Below are 21,941 nucleotides of genomic sequence, written 5' to 3'. Positions count from 1 at the left end.
TAGGGAAGAGTGTACCAATATAACAAAACAAAAAAATCGATAATCGAAAAATTTGAAATTCGCGAAATTTGAAGAGTCACCTTACTTTTTGAACACACCTCGTACATATACAAACCCAAATTGATGTGACGGGATTCCTTCCTGGATTCTTAGATATGTGTTTATCCGAGTCATTAAGCATTTTTCAAAGAGTTTAGATAAGCATGAGAGTAGGCTTATAGGTCTATACGACGTGGGGATCGAGTGGTATTTCCCCAGCTTTACTTTTATTATTATAATTGACTTTTTCCATCTCACTGGAAAGTGGCCAAGTTTTGCGATGGCATTGAAAAGCTGGGTGAGAGTGCAAACGGCGCAATATGGGAGCTCAACGATAATTTTGGGAGTTGAGGTCACAGGCCGGGGATTTTTTCGGATTCAGTTGACTTTTGATGATGTTAACGATTGCGTTTGGGCGAAACTCAATTGGCTTATGTTGGGGCTGAGGCTCACATGGTAAAGTCGACAAAGTAAACGCGCTAGTGGCAGAATTTGGTTGGAAGACATTTTTAAGGTGTGGCCCAGCCGCCTATGGAATTTCTAATAGGAATTACGGTTTCTTTTAGTGAGCTCAGAGTTGGGTGAGCTCTCCATAGTGACTGTTTTGTACTAGAAGTTTACAATAGCTCTATGTGGCGGCGGTGGACATATGCTTCTTCTTGATGTAGTGCTTGAGTAAGTTGTAGTGAATTAAAAAAGCTTTCTACGTTGGTTTCATCGTTGAGATGAGGGCTTAGCTCAATGTGTGAGCTAATATTCTTTCTGTACGTAACCTAACTGGTTTTTGTGAAGTCAGTTTTAATGATTGATCCAATGTTCCTGGATGTCGGAGTAGAATAAACAGGACAGGCGAGTGATCAAATGAAAGATCCGAAAGGCGTTCGGCGCTTATCAGATTCTTAGGTATGTTTTGGTAATCGCAGTCTTTTAAATCGGGTAGTTTCATTGGGTCTGTCGGCCAGTATGTTGTTGTGCCAGAAGAAACATAGTCAAGCTTATTCTTGGCCTTGATAATTGCATCATAGAGCTACTTTTCTTTTGGAGTGAAGAGACGAGATCCCCTGTGCTGATAGTGTAAGTTGCTTGCCAGTATTTAGTTATATATTTATAGATGTGGCCTTTAGGTACTTTTTAGAAATTTTTTTTATGATAGTGGTGCTTAATACGGCTTCTGATTAGAATTCCAGTCCCACCATGTGCTTTTCCATTTGGATGATTTGTTCTGTAGAATGAATATCCTTGTAGTCGAAAATTGTATCTGTTTGTAAGGTGTGTTTCTGAAAACAGCATAACGTCGATTTGATTATCAAGTAGGAATTGAGCTAAAACGAGTTTATGCTCCGAAATGCCGTTAGCGTTTCACGTTGATATCCGTAGGGAAGTCATTATTTCGATTGTTGTGAAACTAGCATTTGAATCAATAGATTTTGGTTTCGAATCAGATCTTGCATAGTTGTGCGCATAAACGACATAAATTCCGCAAGGCTATGTAGTAGGCTACATATCATAGCTTCAAAGTTGCTTTTGGGCTGCTCCGGCGATTAATGCTTCTGAGCCGTGTTCGGTTCTGGGTATGCTGATTGCTGAAATGTACTTTTTGAGGCAGGGTAGTCCTGATTGTAAAGCACTTGCGTATGTCACATTTTTGGTAGAGTTTATGGGTCCTAGTGAGGATCTGGCTGCAGTCGAGAGGAAGACTTCAGGGTTTGATTTAGAGGGTGTCAACTGTTTATTTTGGGTGTGTGTAGTAATTCCTCTCTTGTAGATGCGACTTGTCAGCTTCTTATAAACTGGACAACCTCTATAGTTAGCAGTGTGATTGCCACCGCAGTTGAAGCACTTTTTCGAGTTGTAGTCATCTTTGCTCTCTGGGCAGTGTGCGGAATCATGGCGCTCTCTGCAAACTACACATACCGGGCGCAGCTTACAGTATGACCTTGTATGGCCATATTCTTGGCAGTCCATATTCCGGGCAATGCAATCGCGTTTGTGCGGTTTCTCAAATGTAATTCTGCGGTGCAGCAAGAACTGGAGAGCGTAGTGCCACGCCTTCTCTAACGACCCCAATAGACGAAAAACTAAAATCGAAATATCTCAGGAACTATAAGAACTAGAAAAGAAGCACATATAATATTAAGATGGTAGCGTATCTTAATGAGGTACCATTGTCCGAGCTCAATACCGAGTACCGAGCTCATACGTCAAATGAGCTTTAAAAACGGCTTTCGATCTTTATATGGACGGTGAGATTTCGATAATTTTTTTTCCATCTGGAAAACCCGCCTTCAATTTTTTTTGCCAAAGAAAGACTTAATAAGGATTCGAAATGCTTATAGTTTGTGTTTATATATTATATTTATAGTCCAGTGGAATTACCAACAATGGTGCTAAAGCTAAAAGTATGTATAGCGGTGCTATCGTTGAGAGCGTGATTTATTTATTTCAATTAATTACTTAATGGGTTTTTAGAATGGTCATAGTTTAATCTTAAGTTTAATATTTGAGGTCCATTGTCATAGAACAATCAACGTTAAAGTTATAAATGAAAGGAATAGCGCTGTCACCTATAAAAAAGCGCGCATCCAGTCCATAGAAACTCTATAGTCGAGTGCCGCGACTATAAGATACCCGTCACTGTATTATACAGTTTTAAAATATTAATTTTTGTTCCACATGGTATTTAATTTTAGTAACAGCAGATGTTTGTAGATTAGAATGATATCCTAGAATGTTTCCATATCCCACCATTTCCCATTCTAACGGTAGTGTCGCAATATTCTTCATAATCTTATATGGATTCTGCATGTTTAATCTAAACTTTCTATCTCTTATAGTTTCCGAGACCTCAGCGTTCTTACATAAAGAAGTCACTATTTGTTGCTGCTTTCGGGCGTTAGAGTAGGAGCTGGCATCTCTATAATCCAAAAACCAACTATATAGTAACCGTTATCCTATGACCAGTCACTTAAAGATCCACCTTTCGCCGCACGTTGAGTGTTCGACCTCCATTAACATTTGATAGCCCCGACACTGTTGAAGGCGTTAGATTGAAGTGGTCAACAAGGTGACAAATGAAGTCCAAGAATATTGTACAATAATTGAACCATTTTGAACACTGGAAAACTTAGACTCCGTCAAAGTTGACAGGAGAACAGATTCGAGTTTATGAAATATGGTCATATCTTCATATCACATCATTGATTTTTATTCGTAAAAGCACGAAAAAAAGGTTAAAAGTATTTTTATAGAATCAAGGCTCAAAATTAAATATTGCATGACGGACCAAAATTTTAAAGCTAATTATTCTTAATACTACTGCGTTTACAGAGAACTCAGAAAAAATATTCCAAGTATTGATCAAACCGGATGACGAGTTACATTAACAAATAGTTACGAGAATATAGGAATATCTCAAGAAGTAAAAGTATTATTGACTCTGGCCCGTATACACTTGTTTCATAAAATCAATCTAAGTCGTATAAAGTTTTATGAATTGTCCACTCTTTGGACTTTGCTTTGATACCATCGTATAGGTCGCGAGGAACATCTGGCCCTTTAAAGCGTGCCATACACAACTGTGGCTGACCATATTTTAAGCTGTTATATTTATATCCGTTACTCGTAGAGTAAAAGTATGTAACAGGTAGAAAGAAGCCTTTCCGACCCTATAAAGTGTATATATTCTTGATCAGGATCCATACCCGAGTCGATTCTTTCCGTATGAACGCTGAAATCGGAACATTATTTCGCTATTTATAAAGTAATGTGGGTTATAAGCGTTTCTTCTTTTTTTTTTAATATTCGTCAACTATATATCCTAAATACGTCAAGATCTTTGCAACTTTAGAAGCTAAAATTAAGCTTGAATGTGCTTCGTCTGCTTTTTTCAACCCTACGATGATTATAAAAGTCACTTACCACAAAATTAGTTGAGTGAATTTGAATGCGAAGCCGATTTAGTTTGTTTCAGTGCGCTTACATACACCACAGTCGTACAAGATTGAAACTAAGAAACACAAAGTGATAACGTTTGAGTGCGAAGGAATGAGTGTTTTAATTGAACATAACAAATATATTTTATTGGAATTATTGCTAAGTTTATATTATTAGAGTTTGGTCATTTCATGGGGACTTCAAAATTAAATTATGTTCTAATAATATGAACTAAGCAATAATTGGAATAAAACATATTTGTTATGTTCCGTTTTACCAGGACAACGATACGATGCATTCAGCAGGCATTGTCAAGCTTTAGTAGAAAACGAGCAGACGTTTTCTATGGAAAGAATCACAGTCCCTTTAAAAACCAATAGGAAATTTATTTCTTGGACGGGAACTCGTCTATCGACCGCCCAGAAGGCGAAGGAAACGTACCAAACAGAAAATGTGATTTTCAACATGTTTTTTATTTTTATATTAAAGAATTTAGTTCCAACATATACATGTTAATATTCCTATTTAACGTATTGCGCTTATTTTTATCTTTAGCCACAATAAGAAATTGTTTTCTTATTTCCCAACCGCAAAAAATAAGTTGCGACTCACTGTCTAGTGGAGTGAAGTGGTGATATGTAAAAGGCAAAAACACAGTTTTTCATTTTTTGCTTACTTAATCGGAGCATACCACTGTTTCTACCTCTTAACCAGTCAACCAGTCTGCAAAAAAAAAAAAATTATTAGGTACACAATATTCAAAATATCTCCAGTTGATAATAATTTTTTCAGCACTTATTTTTTCATCATTCATTGACAGAGACGAAAAATAACATCATCATATTTGGGGAAAATAATTTACAATAAAAATATATAGATAAATTTAGTAATGAAACAAATAACAAACTAAGAAACCTTTATATTTTTATTATTTAACAGAGAAAGCTATCACATTTTTTATGTTGTTAACAGAGAATAGGTATTTCTTAGTCGCAGCAGCAGATTATGCGACTTTACTTCTGGTGTAAAATCAGTAAGATATTGATCAAATAACATACATACATACATGTATATAATAAAAAAAAGTTGATTGAAAATGGCGAGCTAACAAACATTTATATATATGCTTCTATTTGTTTTTAATAATACAGGGATACATATTTTTTAACTTACATTTTGTTCCAGGATTTTGTAAATCGGTTCCATATCCGGCACGTTCTGTTCATAATAAAGAAAAATGAGTTGACGATTTAACCGATAAATTGTTATATACATACTATTCAGATGCTGTTGATGCACTCAAGATACCTAAAATTTTAAAATTTTTCCCCAGGCCCACAGTTTAACACAAAAATAAATAAAATATATTATAGGTAATATTAAAATAGGTTATGCAATTTGAAGTGTAATGTATTTCATTTTCAAATGCAATACATCGTAATGTATGAATTTAATATTCACATTAGACGGCTTCCTGCACTGGGGGCTCATAACCCTCGGGTCGGTCTATAACGGCTCCCTCGGTAGAAACAACGGCATCGGTCGATTTACCGCCACCGTCACCGTGCAACTCCAATAGCTTTGAGACATCGAAACGTGGCTTTTTCAAAACTTTGACTTTACGAATGTAAACATCATGCAGCGGGTATATACGCTGACAACTTTTTTCAATATCTTTGGCGATTGAATCCAATGCCAGTTTGTTAACAAGTTGCTTCAGGTCGGCGCCACTGACTTCGTTAGTAATAATGTCGGTCATGCGAGCGCGAATCTTACGGACTTGCGACTGTTGAGCATAGCATGTTTTTCGTTGGGACTGCTGATCCTTGGCAGTAAATCCGATGCAAAACACTCGCAAAAGATATCCGTCTACAGTTTTAGCTTCCACAATAGCTTCAATAAGTGTTTGCCACTTTTTAACCATTGACCTATAAAATATATTAATATTTAAATAACATAAAATGTTAACCTACATATATATAAAAAAATATTTTGCCATGGTTTGCACCTTCTACTAACCTGTACTTGTCCGTGGTTAGATCCATACCGTGGAAGTTACAGAGAACATTTCGGTCTTGAACATCTTCCGCAATAAGACGGAACTTACGGAAAGAACGCTCTGGATCAATATCCTTTTGCAAATCTGCCAGAGAAACTTCAAAAACGCGACCCTTCAAATAGTCCGAAGCTATTCTTTGGCCCTGGGTGCGGTTGACAAGCGTTTTACCGATCTGACGAGTTTGGAACATATTTGGGGCTTTCACATCGTACCAGTCTTTTCGAGAAAATGGGTCCACCACCTTCTTTTTACCGCCCTTCTTGCCACCTTTGGAAAGACCTTTATTTTTGCCGACTGCCATGTTGAAAGAATAAACCGGAAAAGGTCGAGTCACGTTGACTGTAGATGTCAAGAGAAGGAAATTAGTGTTGGGTAACTCCAAAAGTACCATTCGATTGCTTAAGACCCTTATGCACTTTGATAAGCTATTTATATTATACCACATCTCCACACCTTATGTAAGCTAACCAACAAAACAGTTTGGAATATTTTTCATATTTAAGCACATGCCATCCAGTACTGCTTTGAGTAAATAAATCAAAAAAACACTTCTGCTTAATTTCTATTTAACAAACTCAAATAAAAGTAATGTACATTTTTTATTTATATCTAAAGAATAAAGGATTGCCGACAGTGAGAACATAAGTATTTTATACCACGTTCTTAATGTTAAAACATATTCTTTTTATCGACCGAGCTAAGGTGAGGTAATTACATTTCCTGAAGGTTAAGTTCTTAAAACCGTGGCAAAACTGCGACATTTACCCGCTGACCAAGGAATTATACATAATATGTGTTGTAACTACTACGCAGGTAATAAATAAATTTTTGTTGGTTAATATATGTTTAAATGTAACCTTTCTCTGTCTGTCACGAGGTTTTTTATCGGAATAAGCGATATGCTAACTTAGATATGTCATATACTCCAGTTTGAAGTACATTTTAATTACACTGCACACATGTGTATACAATTTTGACATTTATCTACAAACAGCAACTATACACATCTGTGTATAGCAGCAGCAGCTTTGCACTTAGTGAAATTTTGATTAGAGGTTAGCTCCAAATGTAGTAACAATGATTTCCACGCAAATCCTTGACTCAATCCAATGTAAAAAAAAAAACAAAGCTATAGCGCAAACCTCTATTGCTAAAATAAAATACCAAAATTAATCGATGATTCGATATAACTATCGACGTTTTAAGATATTCAACTTGTACCTATCTGACTATAATAATACTAAACGAGTACTAAAAATCATCCGTGTAATCGTCGTTGTTTCAGCTCTAAATGCTCTTTGAAAAAATTTGATCAACGCGGACGGGTTTACGGTTCTTTAAGCGTTTAAATTGTATATTATTTAAGTGGTAACGTGTCTGTTTGGAAAAAAATTGTTACGAGCCTGTTTCCAAGTACAAAAGGTGCAATTAAATCATATCGCCCGTTGTGGTTACGACAATTCGTGCTTTGATTAATAAATATTTTTACGTATAAACTTGCTCCGTTTGTATAAGTGTATGTATGAAAATGACAAAGAAATGTATTCATGTTTATTGGTATTCGTATCCTAGCAGACGTAAGTGTGATCAAAGCTGCGTTCGTTACTCGTTGGTTTGGTAGTCCAAAGAATGAAAATTCGTGCAGATCTTCATAAAAATATATGTATGTACATATGTTCATGTACATACCGAAAATAATAAGTTTAATTCATTAAAGTGTGCATGCCTTTAAATGTGAAACCGCGCTCAATGGATATTTCCCTCTCACTTAACAGTGCGTTGAAAATAAATACAACAGTTTCGGAAAATTCCTTGCTATTTACAGATGCCGACGGCTTGTTAATTATTGTCTAGTAAAATAAAAAATACAAAGTCTTATTTTATTTAAAATAAAAAGTGTAATTTAACTGTTCAAACCTATCGGATTAAAAAAAATATATCATAGTAAGTATCTAGATTATTATTATTAATAATTTTTATTAAATGTCATATGTCGCACTTGTTAACTTAATTCGTTCTTGAAGTTTATATTTTAAATGCAATAAAAATCAGTTTACATCCTATGGATGGGTTGAAATAGATATGTATAATCGGATAAACGTGCATATGTACATATGTAGATATATACATACGTAAAATTCTATACGTATGTGTAAGAGTGAGATGCGATCCTCTGTTTCGTATCTAGAGAGCCGACACTACTCACACAATAATACCACGCACACACATTGATGTTTGTTTATTTATTTGCTGAAAATACACTTTTCTGTATTCTCTTGTCCGCATATATTTTTTGTTTAGTCCGTCGTTTTCGTCTCTACCTGTTGATATGCCACAATCTTGTCTCTAAATAGAAACTCGTTGTGTCATTAGTCTTGAAGCCATGCGTATTATGTTTTTGTTTTTGTATCTGATGCTGGCATCGTTGGTAAGGTTACCTGTAACTAGTATGTACATTAATAAACTATTTCCGTCTTCAGTTACTACCAATCTTTTTAAAAATCTTAGTTATAGATATCAGATTGGGATCTAAGATCTGTCACGTAGCAGATAGGTATATATGTAGTTAAATAGCTTATGCCAAAATTTGTCAAATATCTATTTATATTCGTTAAAAAGTATGGAACTGGTATTCCTTCTACCTGTCTATTTTGTATAATAATATACATAATTAGTATCCATAGCCGAGAAAATTACGCCATTTTCGACCTCTGTACGTATGAATGCTGGGATCTCAGGAACTGTAAGAGAGACAGTTGAGATTAAGCATGCATAATGCAAAATCCTAGCGCTTACGCCCACCGCGAAAAGCAGTGCCCTGAAATCCCGGGAACTATACGAGAGACGGCATTAAACAGACACATTCCATGATGCCATCGTAGCATCGAACTCTAACATGGAAAACACGCTAAGATCTCGGGAAGAATGTAAATCGGATCATATTTTAAAATTGCATTGTGTTGTATTGTCACCGTCAGTTATAAAAAGAGATTTTCTAGCAATTCTGTCTGATTTTTCTGTCCTTTTAAAATGGTTCACTGCTTCTATTCCTGCTTGGAAAATTATTCTTTAAAAAATTGAACAACAGTGTAATACAGTGTTTCTCTTTATTAGCTTTGTTTTCTCTAAAACGGTCAAAAAGTTGGTCGAATTATAATTCTAGTATTGGTCCAAGTTTCTTTTTTTTTCCCAGACTTACAAATCTCTTACGAATAAAACATTTTATTTAAAAACTTCTTAAACAACTGATTGAAAATGTATAATAGTGATTTGTTGATTTTTATAGTAAAAGAAAAAGATAATCGAGATTTTAATTTAAAGATAAAAAAAGGTTAAGGTCCTAACGCAGCGCAAGTTTATTTCACCATCCTGCCATGCCCACTCTAACGTCAACATATCACGAAGAACTAAAACCGCTGAAATCTCAGAAACTATTACAGCTAGAAAGTTGAGATTGAGTAGGTATAATTTTGAGATGCCATCGCATTGCGCCAACCAATCTCGAAAGCTGGTTTCCCCTTTTTGTAGAAAAGATGATACCTCGGTAAATATAAAAGCTAGAAAATTAGGCTTAACAATGCCATCCGGCCACGCCCACAAAAAACTGTCGTGCGTAATATTATAATGAGAATTTTCTTTTGACCTCACATAACATTTTTTTGTCAATATCTATCAATTTACCATAGATTTTTAAAATTTTAAAATTTTAATTTTAAATTAAATTGGTATTTATAAAGAAATGTAGGTTAAAAGGCCTCACATGGATAGTGACGTCACCATCAGTTAGTAAACATATTTTTTTTTTGACAAAAGGTCGCGGCACTCGAATTAATTTTTTAAATCGATTAAATATTTAAAGTTTAGACAATACAAATTATTTAACAAGAACAGAAAATGGACTGAACCCTGGCTTATTAGACACCAAGGAAAAATGGAGCAATGGTAATTCATTTACATCCGAGTAAGAATGATAAAAAGCCACATAGCCTTTGTTAGATAAAAACAAGAAGAAACGATATAATCGAGTGCCGCGACTATGAGATACCCGTAACGGTTTTATATAATTTTGACTGCATCACTTAGTTACCAGAAATTGACGCAACGACACATAATAACTGCAGCGACATTAATAACTGATGGCAACTTACATAGTTTGTCATAGATCTTATCATAAAAATAATAAATTACGTAACAATGTTCTGTACTAAAAAAATATGTTATACAGGGTTTAACCTTGAGCTGCGGTAATATCTCTATAATATATATGCTTAATCGCAACTTTCTATGCTTTCTTGGTTACAAAGAGTCAGAGTGGGCGTAGCCAGATATTGAAAAAATAATACACTTTGGTAGCATTATTTAAAAATACACACTTAGCCCCAACTTTTTATCACTTATAGTTACCGAGATCTCAGCATACCTACAAGAAACGCAAACCGTTTTGACGGGCGTTGACGGAACTACCTTAAGATGCGCTGCCATTTTAAGATTATGCATACTTTCTAGCTATTATAGTTCCCAAAAATCTCAGCGAATTTTAATTTTTCTTGATTTGTGGCGTTAGAGTGGGTGTAGCAGGATGCTGAAATAAACTTGCTGCATAAGCACCTCAAGAATCTGCATGCTTAATCTCAACTGTATGTCTATTATAGTTCCTGAGATACCATCATACGGACAAACAGACATGGCTTCATCGATTGATCCTGATCAATAATGTATATCATTTATAGGGTCGGAAACGCTTCCTTCTACCTGTTACATACTTTTTAACGAATACAATATATCTTTTTACTCTACGAGTAACCCGTATAAATATGTCTTAAAGCGATTTTATTAACATTACGTATTTATTGATTTCTTGGAATCCTCTTTGATTTTGTTTCAGATACGCTCATACAAAATATGTATGTTTTGAAAATAAGCTACACTAAAATGAAGTGCTCTACAGTGAGGAAAGTTATTCGAATCTACGCCATTTTTTCAGTTGACACAATTTAGACCAAATCAACCCAAACGCCAAAAATCGGAAAAGAATAAAACATGCCTCATACACACGGCAGGCATGGATCATCTGGAGATGATTTATGCAGTACTGATGAAGTAAAAATATTTAAAGACGAAGGTGACCGCGAGGATGAAAAAATATCATCTGAGAACTTATTAGTTGAAGAAAAGTCGAGCTTAATTGATTTAACTGAAAGTGAGGTAATTAAAATGATTAAGAAATAATTAAAACCCAAAATTATTCCTTAAATGTATTTGGTATAAATATGTTGGTATACTATTTTAGTTATACTCATTTTCATCAAAGGATCATAGTAAATTATTTACAAAATTATAAAAATCAAATTAACTTACCGCTCTGCATTTAGCATACATTTCCATATGATAAATAATTATTGCAAGCAATAATAGTTTTATTGCATTTTTTTAAATTATACTATTATTATATTATAGTGTTCATTTTAAAAATTCAGCTTTCGTAAATTCGCATTTAAAATTTGATTTTGTCAACCCGTTGAGGGCGTACAAACTTTCTTTTTCTCAATTTTTTTTAATTGAAATTTTTTAAACATTAATTTATTGATTTATTTTATCAACCTCATATTTTCCCTTAGAGAGGGAATAGTAGTAGTGCATGTAGTGCACGATCAGTCAATAAAATTATAATAGAAAAAAATATTACAACTGGATATTTAAATGTACTATGTGTGTATTTATGTTGTATAGTAACCGTTGTTTTTTAAATACATTACAATACATTCTTAATAAGAATATAAAAAAAATTTTTTTGTTTTGAATTCATAAAAAAAATAACTATAAAAGCATATTACAGCTGTCATAAAGGCATCGGCTTATGAATTCAAAAGTGGCTTTACAAAAATGTTTAGAAATATGCATTAAAATTAGTATCATACGTTTTCAGTAGTAGTTAAATAAGAAGTGACAACTTAATTTGTTTTTATAAAGTAAAGACTCCGTATGACTATAAATGAGTTTGAGTACAATCAGTCCTATTAGAAGTGAAAATAATAGGTAGTCGTTTTGCTTAGTTCTTTTAGCATGAAAAATGAGCACACATTTTAACGTATTTATTCGATATTTTCCTATCTATTTATGGTTAATATTTGTTATATTTTTTTCTAAATAGGAAAAAGGTCATAAGATTATTAGGCCGGACCACAGCCCCGTTTATAGTAAGTATATCTTTATATAATATTTATATGGTTATAATTTTACACAACCATATTTATGATCTTTTGTATATCGATAGATATTGACTAAAATATGTTATACAATATCGAACAAAAACATACCATATAATATTATGGACGCCACAGTTTTCCGCGGCTTCTGGGCGTTAGAGTGGGCGTGGCCGGATGAAAACGTGGCAAGTTGCAGTGGCATCTTTTAAATACGCACAACTTTCTAGCTCTTATAGTTCCCGAGATTTTCGCATTTTTGGTTTATTGGGTTTTGTGGGCGTTAGAGGGGAAGTGGCTTGAACGGAATAAGGGGCATCATAAAAGCCTTCATGTTTACTCCGAATTTTCAAGCACTTATAGTTACCGAAATATCAGTTTTTTTAGAAAATGCGAAAACCGTCTTTTGAGCTTCGTGGGCGCAAAAGTGGGTGTATATAATGATATTGCGCTGGCATCCCAAGGTTATACATACTGAATGAATCAACTTTCTAACTCTAATATTTCCGGAGATTTCAACTATTTTAGTTTTTTGTGATTAGAGTAAGCGTGACAGGATGCTGAAATAAACTTGCGCTGCGTAGGGACCTCAGAATTTTCTTGCTTAATCTCAACTTTGTATCTCTTGTAGTTCCTGAGATCTAGCGTTCATACGGACGGACGGACGGACGGACGGACAGACGGAAATGGCTCAATCGACTTCGCTATTGATCCTTATCAAGAATATATATACTTTATAGGTTCAAAACGCTTCCTTCTATCTGTTACGTACTTTTTAACGAATAGTATAGTATAAATATATGTACATATATATATATGTTACACTCATATATTTAATAATTTTATATTTTAATTTTTTTTATAAAATCGCCCCAATCATATTAATAAATATAACTTCTAAAGAAAAAATGTATCTATTTCTGTATATCCTTTAGACTATGCAGTTTTTAGTGTAATTTTTAGTCTAATGTTTAAGCGGTAGAACCGCCGCAATGCAGAGAATTAGAAAGGAAGCAATGTTTGACTGATGTAGGCAAATTGGTTTAAAATATACAAATATATGTATATAGTAGGTCAACGAAATTTATATCGACTGAAATAATTTAATCATAGATGCACAATGAGTTGATTTGTATATAAAATAACCCTATAGTTCCACTAACTGTCGGTCTGGTTTCTTTGTGAAGTAATTTCAAAATAAAGTTGCATTAATGTTGAAGGGAAATTAATGATAATAATTTGTTAAAAGTTTTAAGAACCCAAAGGCAGATGTCACAATTCTTCGTGGATTGTGGGCGTTCTAGTGGGCGTGGCAGTAATATGAAAACTATTTAAACTGGGAAGTTTGTCGCTAAAATCGCTTATAATCGGTAGAGTAACTCGATGAAAAATATGTAACAAGTATATTCTTGATCAAGCTAAATAGCTGAGTCTATATGATTTTATCATCCGCACACACCCACACTAACGTCCCAAACAATACTGTTTTATTTCTGCTAGCAAAATTAATATTTTTAGCTATTTTTTGTGTATTTCAGATAAACTTGATACCCATAGTCCTAGCTTCAACATGGGATATTTGGTTTCCCCCTATTCTTATGCAAATGGTACTCCAAGTGGCCTACAAGTAACAATGGTAAGATCTTATATTATACCTATAATACTATAAATATCTAAAGAAAATTAAAGAGAAATAAATTTAAAAAATGGAAGAGAAGAAATCAAAAAGTTATTAATTAGTGTAAAAGCTATGACGTATTCTTTGAAATGTATGTAACAGATAGAAGAAAAGGAATTAAAGAGAAATAAATTAAAACAAGAACAATCGGTAAAGTCGCGACTATAAGATACCCTTTACTGTTTAACTCAATTTTAAAATATTAATTTTTCTAGGAGAAATTTACAAAGCTATTGTCAGAGAAAGCATGTTGAGTAACTGATAGTGACGTCACAATCCATGTGAGGCCTTATTACCTAAATTTTTTCATAAATAGCGAAATAGTGTACCGATTTTAAAAATCTTTGATAAATCGATAGATATTGATAAAAATATATTATACATAGGTCAAACGAGGGCATACAGTATGATATTATATACGCCACAGCTTTTCGCGGTTTTTGGGCGTTAGAGTGGGCGTGGGCAGATGAAATCCCGTGTCGAGTTGCAGTGGCATCTCTCAACTTTCTAGCTCTTATAGGTCGTGAGATTTTCGCATTTTTGGTTGTCCGGATTTTGTGGGCGTTAGGGTAGGTGTAACTAGATGGGAAAAAACAATTCGCATTTGGGGCATCATAAAAACCTACATGCTTAATCCGAACTTTCAATCACTTAAATTTATCGAGAGATCAGCTTTTATACAAAATGCGAAACCCGTCCTTCGAGCTTGGTGGGCGGATAATGGTACCACCATAGGATGCGCTGGCACCTCAAGATTATACATATTGAATCTCACTTTTCTAGCTTTAATAGTTCGTGAGATTATAGCGATTTTAGTTTTTCGTGATTAGCGTTAGAGTGGGGCAGGATGCTAAATAAACTTGCGCTGCGTATGGACCTCAAGAATCTTCATGCTTAATTTGAACTTTGTATCTCTTATAGTTCCTGAGATCTCAGCGTTCATACGGACGGACGGACTGACGGACATGGCTTAATCGACTTCGCTATTGATACTGATCAAGAATATATATACTTTATAGGGTCAGAAACGCTCTCTTCTGCCTGTTACATACTTTTTAATGAATCTAGTATACCCTTTTACTCTACGAGTAACGGTTATAAAAATGGTTTCAGAAGAAACCAAAAAAGTTAAAAATTAGTGTAAAAGCTATGACGTATTCGTTGAAATGTATGTAACAGGTAGATGAAACCGACCCTATAAAGATTAAACATTCTTAATAAGGTAAAAAGAAGAGTCGATTTGTTCGGCAGTCCGTATGAACGTTGAAATTAAGCATCTACATATATTCTAAATATGCGAGCGCTAATGATTCAGCAGCCGACTACGCCTACTCTAGCTCCCACAATCCGCGAAAAATTAAAAATCTCAAAATCTTTAAGAACTAGATCTTGGGAATAATCATACAGATTCTAGAGATGCCTTCGTGACTCAAGGTTATTTCATCAATGGGCTACGTCCAATTTCAATATTTTTATCAATACCTAACGGACATCCAAAAAATTTTTCGAATCGAAAAATGATTGTATAATTTGTTATTTTTTATTTATTTTGTCATTAGGCCTCAGAAGGGCAGTCTTACCGTCACCGCCAGTCAATTTATTCTAGCAGAATTAATTTGCAATTAGTAACTGGTATACATAAAACACAGTAACGGATACCTGATAGTTATGGCACTCAACTATCGCGGTTCTTCTTGAGTTTCGAAAGACTACTCCATTTTTATGGTCTGTCAACCTAAATAAAATGGAAAGAAATTTTTGGGTGGCTCCTTAGTACCGCCGGTACTTAGTTTCGGTGGTTGTTTTAATCATATTTTGTTTATTCTATTAAATTTTGTGGCCACTATTTTATAATAATCTTTAGAAGTTATAGCTTATGGAAAAAAAACGTATATTTGTCTTCTACAGTACTGTATTATTATTGCAAACAGGCAAATTCCGTTTGAATAGTAAACAAATATTATATTTTAGAGGAGATGTCTTACATCTACACAGTTTTTTAAACTGCGTTAAAACCACTTTCTTTTGACTGGGTATAATTAAAAAAAGAAATTAAAATTTTAGGCACATTTTCGTTATATGTTAAATTCACACCAATTCAACTGGATTTAACATTAGTACCAAAGAAACTATATAATAATAGGTATTAGTAGGTGTCTACAGCAAGAACATGGTAGATGATAGCCGATATGAGAAGAAAAAAAGAAAAAACACTTTCCACATCTGTCGGAAAGAAGGGGGTTGAAACGCATGTAGCGGCGGGCGGCACGTTTCATATTCGTTAGGCAGCGGCGACATCAAAGCATTTTTTCAGTTCTAATGAAACGTTTGCCGCTGTACCTAACGCTGCTTGTTTTTTGTTTGTGTACTCCTTATTTGTTTATACTTTATCCTTCAAGCCGTAATAAGCATGACTAGCATTGATAAATTGATCACTCATAAAACAAAAATAATTTGCGGTAAACTATTTTCGTGTTACACAATTTTAACCGTTATTTGTACAAGAGATTATTATTCTGATAAAATTCGTTGTCGCTTTAGAAATTTAAATAATAGAAATAAAAACTAATAAAGTGTAAAATGTTGGGAGTATAGCTCTATATAGAATGTGTGAAATGAAATAAAAGACGCAAATTCTGCGAAGCCACCACTCTAACATCCTCAAACTTCCTTAATGTTTATTTTACAAGTTTAGTTTACAATACATATCGATTATTTTTTATTATTTTATTGATTGACAATTCATTGTTAAATTAATGTTATTATGGACAGGTACGCCACCTTCTGTATATGTATGTATGCCTTAGTTCCAGGTTCGACAAAAGATGACAATTTCTGCTGCTAACACATATAATTTAAAATTAACAAAGTAGGCTCTACTTTAACATACTTTGTACTTATTATGTAAAGTTCCAAATTAATATTTAAAAAAGACTTTGTATAATAAAAATAATGTACAATCAATGTACAATGTAAAAACTTAATAAATTCAATTTATTATCTTTGTCTAAAATGTAAATATTAAAAAAATATATATATTTATAAATAATTAAATTTGATTAATTAAATAAAAATAAGATTATTAAATTATTTTTTATTATTAATTAATTTTGTTGTGTATAAATCTCTCCCATTATTTTTTTATGTAGGGAATACAAATGATAATACATTTTTTCTTTATTAGGCTAACAAAATTGGACTGCCTCCGTATTTTTGTCATAATGCAGACCCATTAGCGACACCACCTCCAGCGCATTGCGGAATTCCACCGTATCAGCTTGATCCTAAGACTATGGGTAAGATAACATTTGTTAATTACTGTTTATTGGTTTAAAAGTGTAGCGGAATACTAAAAAAAAGGAGTTGAAAAAACGAGGTATAATAATAGCAAAACCTGAAATTGTTAATTAAGTTATTCCATTTTATAAGGGCCAGGAAAGTTATTCAACCGCAATACAGAATACTTGCATACGGTATAGTTGCATTACATTTGCGGTTTAGCAGTGCTTATTTGATGCTACACTCAACCTCGAGTTATTGACTTTCTCACCCTAATTGACAAAATTCATACAAATTATGAAGTAATAATTGCGTATGATGCGATTTGTACACATCACACATTCTATAGAATTGATTCTACCGTATTTCCCTCTTTGATTGTTCGCTGAGAATATATTTCGTGGTGGGTTGAAACCGAACCCCAGTTACAGAACCCAAAATGGGAACTAACGGCGAAAATAAAAGGCGTGCATATTAGACGTATACTGGATTATACGGCTTAATGGATCCTTACAATTATCAAGTAGTCATAAATGAATAATACAATAAAATTTCAACCAGGTAGATGATTGAGCAGACGGGAATCGGGTTTTGTTGCGGTTAAAATAATAAGTATAAGTGAATAAGTATTGTTTACTTATTAATTCGCAGTTCTATATAAGTATTGCAGTGAATTGATGCAAATATCAACATGTATAAAAATTAATGAGCGAACTCCAAATGTTTTATTTCTCTTATACGTATGGCTATTATTAATAAAGAAAATTCGGCAACGATTCGAAAATTAGAAAAATGTATTTAAGCATATAAGACCTTGGAGGGCTTCTTACATTAAGTATAGACGGTGCAGTAAAAAATGGATCCTCTTCTTTAAATCTTAAAATACTGGAATACAACGACACATTAATAAACGCTTAATTGCTGTACTATTAGTAAAACAAAAATGGAGGCGTTTTTTGCTTTGAAGGGTATATAGAAATACCGCCCTCTGTGCGAAGTCGTTAACAGTACTTCGAAAACGATCAAAACCTACCCCCATAATCTTTAATAGGAAGGTCTTTAACAACTAACCATTTTTCAGGAGTTTTAACTTTTTAGCAATTATACGTTACTCGTAGATTAAAAGGGTATATTATATTCGTTGAAAAGTATGTAACAGATAGAAGGAAGCGTTTCCGACCCTATGACGTATGTATATTCTTGATCAGTATCAATAGCGAAGTCGATTAAGATCTCAGGAACTATAAGAGAAAAATAGTTGAGACCTGGCAGGTAGATTCTTGAGGTCCCCACGCCCGCTCTAACGCCCATAAATCACAAAAAAAACTAAAAATGCGGAAATATAAAGACAGCAGCATATGCCACAGCAGCTCATCCGGCCACGCCCACTCTAAGGCCCACAAACCGAGGAAAACTTTTGCGTCCATAATATTATAGTGTATGTCTTCGTTTAACCTTGTACATACTTTTGTTAATATCTATTAATGTACCAAAGATTTCTCAAAATGAATGCTTTAAAATCATATAAAACAGTTACAGGTATCTTATAGTCGCGGCACCCGACTGTAGCGTTTCTTCTGGTTTTTTAATCATCTGATCGTCTGACCGTAACACTATTGGATCTTAAATAAAGATTATGTACGGATTAGTGTCGTATAGTGTAAGATTTGCTTATTCCATAAAAGTATACAAAGCAGTACGAAAATATGGGCACTTAAATGTACAAAAAATTCTTCCCCTTTTGAAATTGATAGTAGTTCAGAATATCAGTTTTAGGGGTTGCGCGACAGATGAGAAAAAATATCAGGGGGGTGCATTGCTAATAGGGCATGACCCGTTCAATGGGATCTAGTAAGGGAAAAAACATAATGCTTAAAAACATGTTGCACAACCACATAATAATGACATCTTTCTGTCGCTAGATTAATTCATGGATGCCATCGTTTTCTATAGGACATGGTACTGCCCCCGGGTGATTGTAGTAACCATCACCCTTTTAAGTTGGGATTTTTGCCGCAGCGTATAACAATTGAACTTGAAAACGACAACAATAGAGCAAATTTTAAGGGGAAGAACAAGAGAGTCAACAGTGAAGCATGAAATAGAAAGGACAACAAATTTTCAATTAAAAGAAAAACGGCTTGGGAATAAATCTCAAATTGCTTAATAATCCTATATATACATATACTTTGCTGTTGAAAAAGAAAGAAAGAAATTCGTTCCTGCCTTTTGTACTTTTGATTTTTTTGATTATAAATAGAGAAACCTTCCATGACTGATCTATTGACGGTAAACTAAAATAAAAATGTAAATAGAAATAAAAAATGTCGTTGTCGTTGTAAAGTAAACAATAAGGTACGCTGTAGTCTGTTGAACAATTTTTGAGTTGGACCTGCATCTCTTACTTACTTACTTATTTCCTTTCTAACTTTTTAGTTCCTGAGATCTCAGCGTCCATAAGGAGGGACCACTAATCAAAAGACTCAGCTACTAGTGCTGATCAGGAATATACGAGGTGTGTTCAAAAAGTAAGGTGACTCTTCAAATTTCGCGAATTTCAAATTTTTCGATTATCGAAACCTTTTAGAAGTTATACGAGTTGTGTTCAAAAAGTAAGGTGACTTTTCAAATTTCAAATTTTTCAAATTTTTCGATTATCTTCAGTTTTGGGAACAAGAAAAAGTCACATGGGGCCAAATCCGGTGAATATGGTGGCTGAGGCATTATTGTGGTGTTGTTTTTGGCCAAAAAATCCAAATCCTTTGATCCATATTTTTCGATAGCAAAAAATCGCCGAGCTCGCAAAATAACTTGTAACTTTACGCCTCTCACAACCAAACAAAAGAGGATGTTCCATTGAAACTTGGTACAGATGTTAGGGAAGAGTGTACCAATATAACAAAACAAAAAAATCGATAATCGAAAAATTTGAAATTCGCGAAATTTGAAGAGTCACCTTACTTTTTGAACACACCTCGTACATACTGTAAGGTTGGCAAAACCTTCCATACCATTTTACTTTACGAGTAACGTTTATAAATTTTGATTAAACTTTAAAATTTTAAAAGTTTTTATGAAGTATTATTTTAGAGTCTTTATCACAAAAAAAAAATACAAAGTAAAACAGAATTTGTGCAGCTATTGACACGATAAAATGCTTGCAATTACAAAATTATAAATTATTTACAGCTTGTAAAGTTTTTCATAAAATGTTACTTTAATTTCTTCTTTTTATACCCGTTACTTTTAGAGTAAAAGGGTATACTGTATTCGTTGAAAAGTATGAAACAGGTAGAAGGAAGCTTTTCTGACCCTATAAAGTATATATATTCTTGATCACGATCAATAGCGAAGTCGATTGAACCATGTCCTTCTGTCCGACCGTCTGTCCGTATGAACGCTGTGATCTCAGGAACAAAGTTGAGATTAATCATGAAGATTCTTGAGCTCCCTACGCAACGCAAGTTTATTTATCTTGCCACGCCCACTCTAACGTCCACAAAACTCGAAAAAATAAAATCGCTGTATAAAGTGTGTATAATCTTGAGATGCCAGCACACGGGCTTATAAGTGATAGAAAGTTTCGACTAACCATGTAGGTTTTTTGGATACTCCAAATGCGAATTGTTTTTCCCATCTAGCCACACCCACAGTGCCCGGAAAACCAAAAATGCAAAAATCTTGGTAACTATAAGAGCTAGAAAGTTGTGCCTAAGACTACGTATTTTAGTTATGCCACATCAACTCGACACGAGTTTTCGTCCGGCCACGTCCACAAACCGCGGAAAACTATGGCGTCCACAATATTATAGTGGATCCCTTCGTTTGACCTTGTATAACACATTTATGTCAATATCTATCGATTTACTAATGATTTTTCATATCGGAACATTGATTCGCTATTTATGAAGAAAACCTACATTTCTTACATGGCCAGTACATGGGCAGTGACGTCACTATCAGCTACTCAACATGCTTTTTCTGACTAAAGGTGGCGCTTTGTGAATTTCTACTAGCAAAATTAATTTTTTAAATTGTGCAAAAACAGTAACAGATATCTTTTTCTTCTTTTTCTTCTTGTTTTAACTTAAAATTTGTATTTTCAGGCTTAACTCGCCCAGCATTATACCCATTTGCAGGAGGTCAATACCCTTACCCAATGCTGAGTTCTGACATGTCTCAAGTGGCTTCATGGTATGTTTCTTATAATGAACCCCTATTTAAACTAATATTATTACATTTTTTTAGGCACACACCTTCCGTTTATTCTGCCACTAGTTTTAGAACTCCTTATCCATCCTCGTTACCGATAAGCACTACACTTTCAAGGTACTAATACGTTTTTGTGACATTTCAGGTGTACTTAGCAAACCACGTGTTTACTTTATGTGTTTATATGGCCTAGCATATACATTTTATTTACAACTATTTTTTTTACATGTGCTCTGTATAGATAGATTAATAGATATACCCCACATCTGCAAATTTCGGATTTGTTTTTTTTGTATTATATGCCGATTATATGAATTTTTTTTTAAGAACCTATTGAATGTTCATTTTTTATGTGTATGCATATGCTCTCGGTTGCTTTCCTTACCGACCTCATCCTCGGGATATTTAGAAAGATATATGTTAATATATATGTACTTAATAGTAAGGTGGTTTATTGGTTTTAACAAAATGATCATTGCCGGCTGAAATAAATTTGCTCTGCGATGACATCTTCAGAATCTCTTCCTGCAATTTTTAT

At 33.9% G+C, this 21,941-nt stretch overlaps 2 protein-coding genes across 10 annotated transcripts in view; one reads left to right on the top strand and one right to left on the bottom strand.

Moving 5' to 3' along the window:
• Nucleotides 1-5,357: 5,357 nt before the first annotated feature.
• Nucleotides 5,358-6,374, bottom strand: LOC108108936 (40S ribosomal protein S3a). Its single transcript, XM_017217193.2, has 2 exons — nt 5,992-6,374; nt 5,358-5,900 (listed from the first exon to the last, which is right to left on the bottom strand). The coding sequence occupies exons 1-2, from the start codon at nt 6,330-6,332 to the stop codon at nt 5,435-5,437; spliced, it is 807 nt and encodes a 268-aa protein (XP_017072682.1). The 5' UTR covers nt 6,333-6,374; the 3' UTR covers nt 5,358-5,434.
• A 916-nt stretch (nt 6,375-7,290) lies between these two features.
• LOC108108824 (protein pangolin, isoforms A/H/I/S) overlaps nt 7,291-21,941 on the top strand; it is a 36,440-nt gene continuing 21,789 nt past the window's right edge. The window contains exons 1-8 of one of the 9 annotated variants that reach the window (XM_041818617.1): nt 7,296-7,975; nt 10,917-10,935; nt 11,016-11,236; nt 12,183-12,228; nt 13,773-13,870; nt 17,097-17,208; nt 21,298-21,385; nt 21,440-21,520. In XM_041818617.1, the coding sequence (XP_041674551.1) occupies nt 11,072-11,236; nt 12,183-12,228; nt 13,773-13,870; nt 17,097-17,208; nt 21,298-21,385; nt 21,440-21,520 (590 nt within the window). In that variant the 5' untranslated portion in view covers nt 7,296-7,975; nt 10,917-10,935; nt 11,016-11,071. Of the gene's footprint in view, nt 7,976-10,916; nt 11,237-12,182; nt 12,229-13,772; nt 13,871-17,096; nt 17,209-21,297; nt 21,386-21,439; nt 21,521-21,941 lie in introns of all 9 variants that reach the window. The other 8 variants (XM_041818616.1, XM_041818615.1, XM_041818614.1 and 5 more) reach the window with 8 other exon arrangements.

The sequence above is a fragment of the Drosophila eugracilis genome, unplaced genomic scaffold (genome assembly GCF_018153835.1).
Source record: "Drosophila eugracilis isolate 14026-0451.02 unplaced genomic scaffold, ASM1815383v1 contig_341, whole genome shotgun sequence".
Taxonomy (NCBI): domain Eukaryota; kingdom Metazoa; phylum Arthropoda; class Insecta; order Diptera; family Drosophilidae; genus Drosophila; species Drosophila eugracilis.
Note: the sequence above shows the minus strand (reverse complement) of the source record. Positions and strands in the feature narration are given on the sequence as shown.

Bases quoted from the DNA above. Each gene is read 5' to 3' on its own strand.
- LOC108108936 (XM_017217193.2), bottom strand. From the start codon at position 6,332: ATGGCAGTCGGCAAAAATAAAGGTCTTTCCAAAGGTGGCAAGAAGGGC. The intron at 5,901-5,991 runs GTTAGTAGAAGG...TATATTTTATAG, and splicing joins CTAACCACGGACAAGTACAG to GTCAATGGTTAAAAAGTGGC.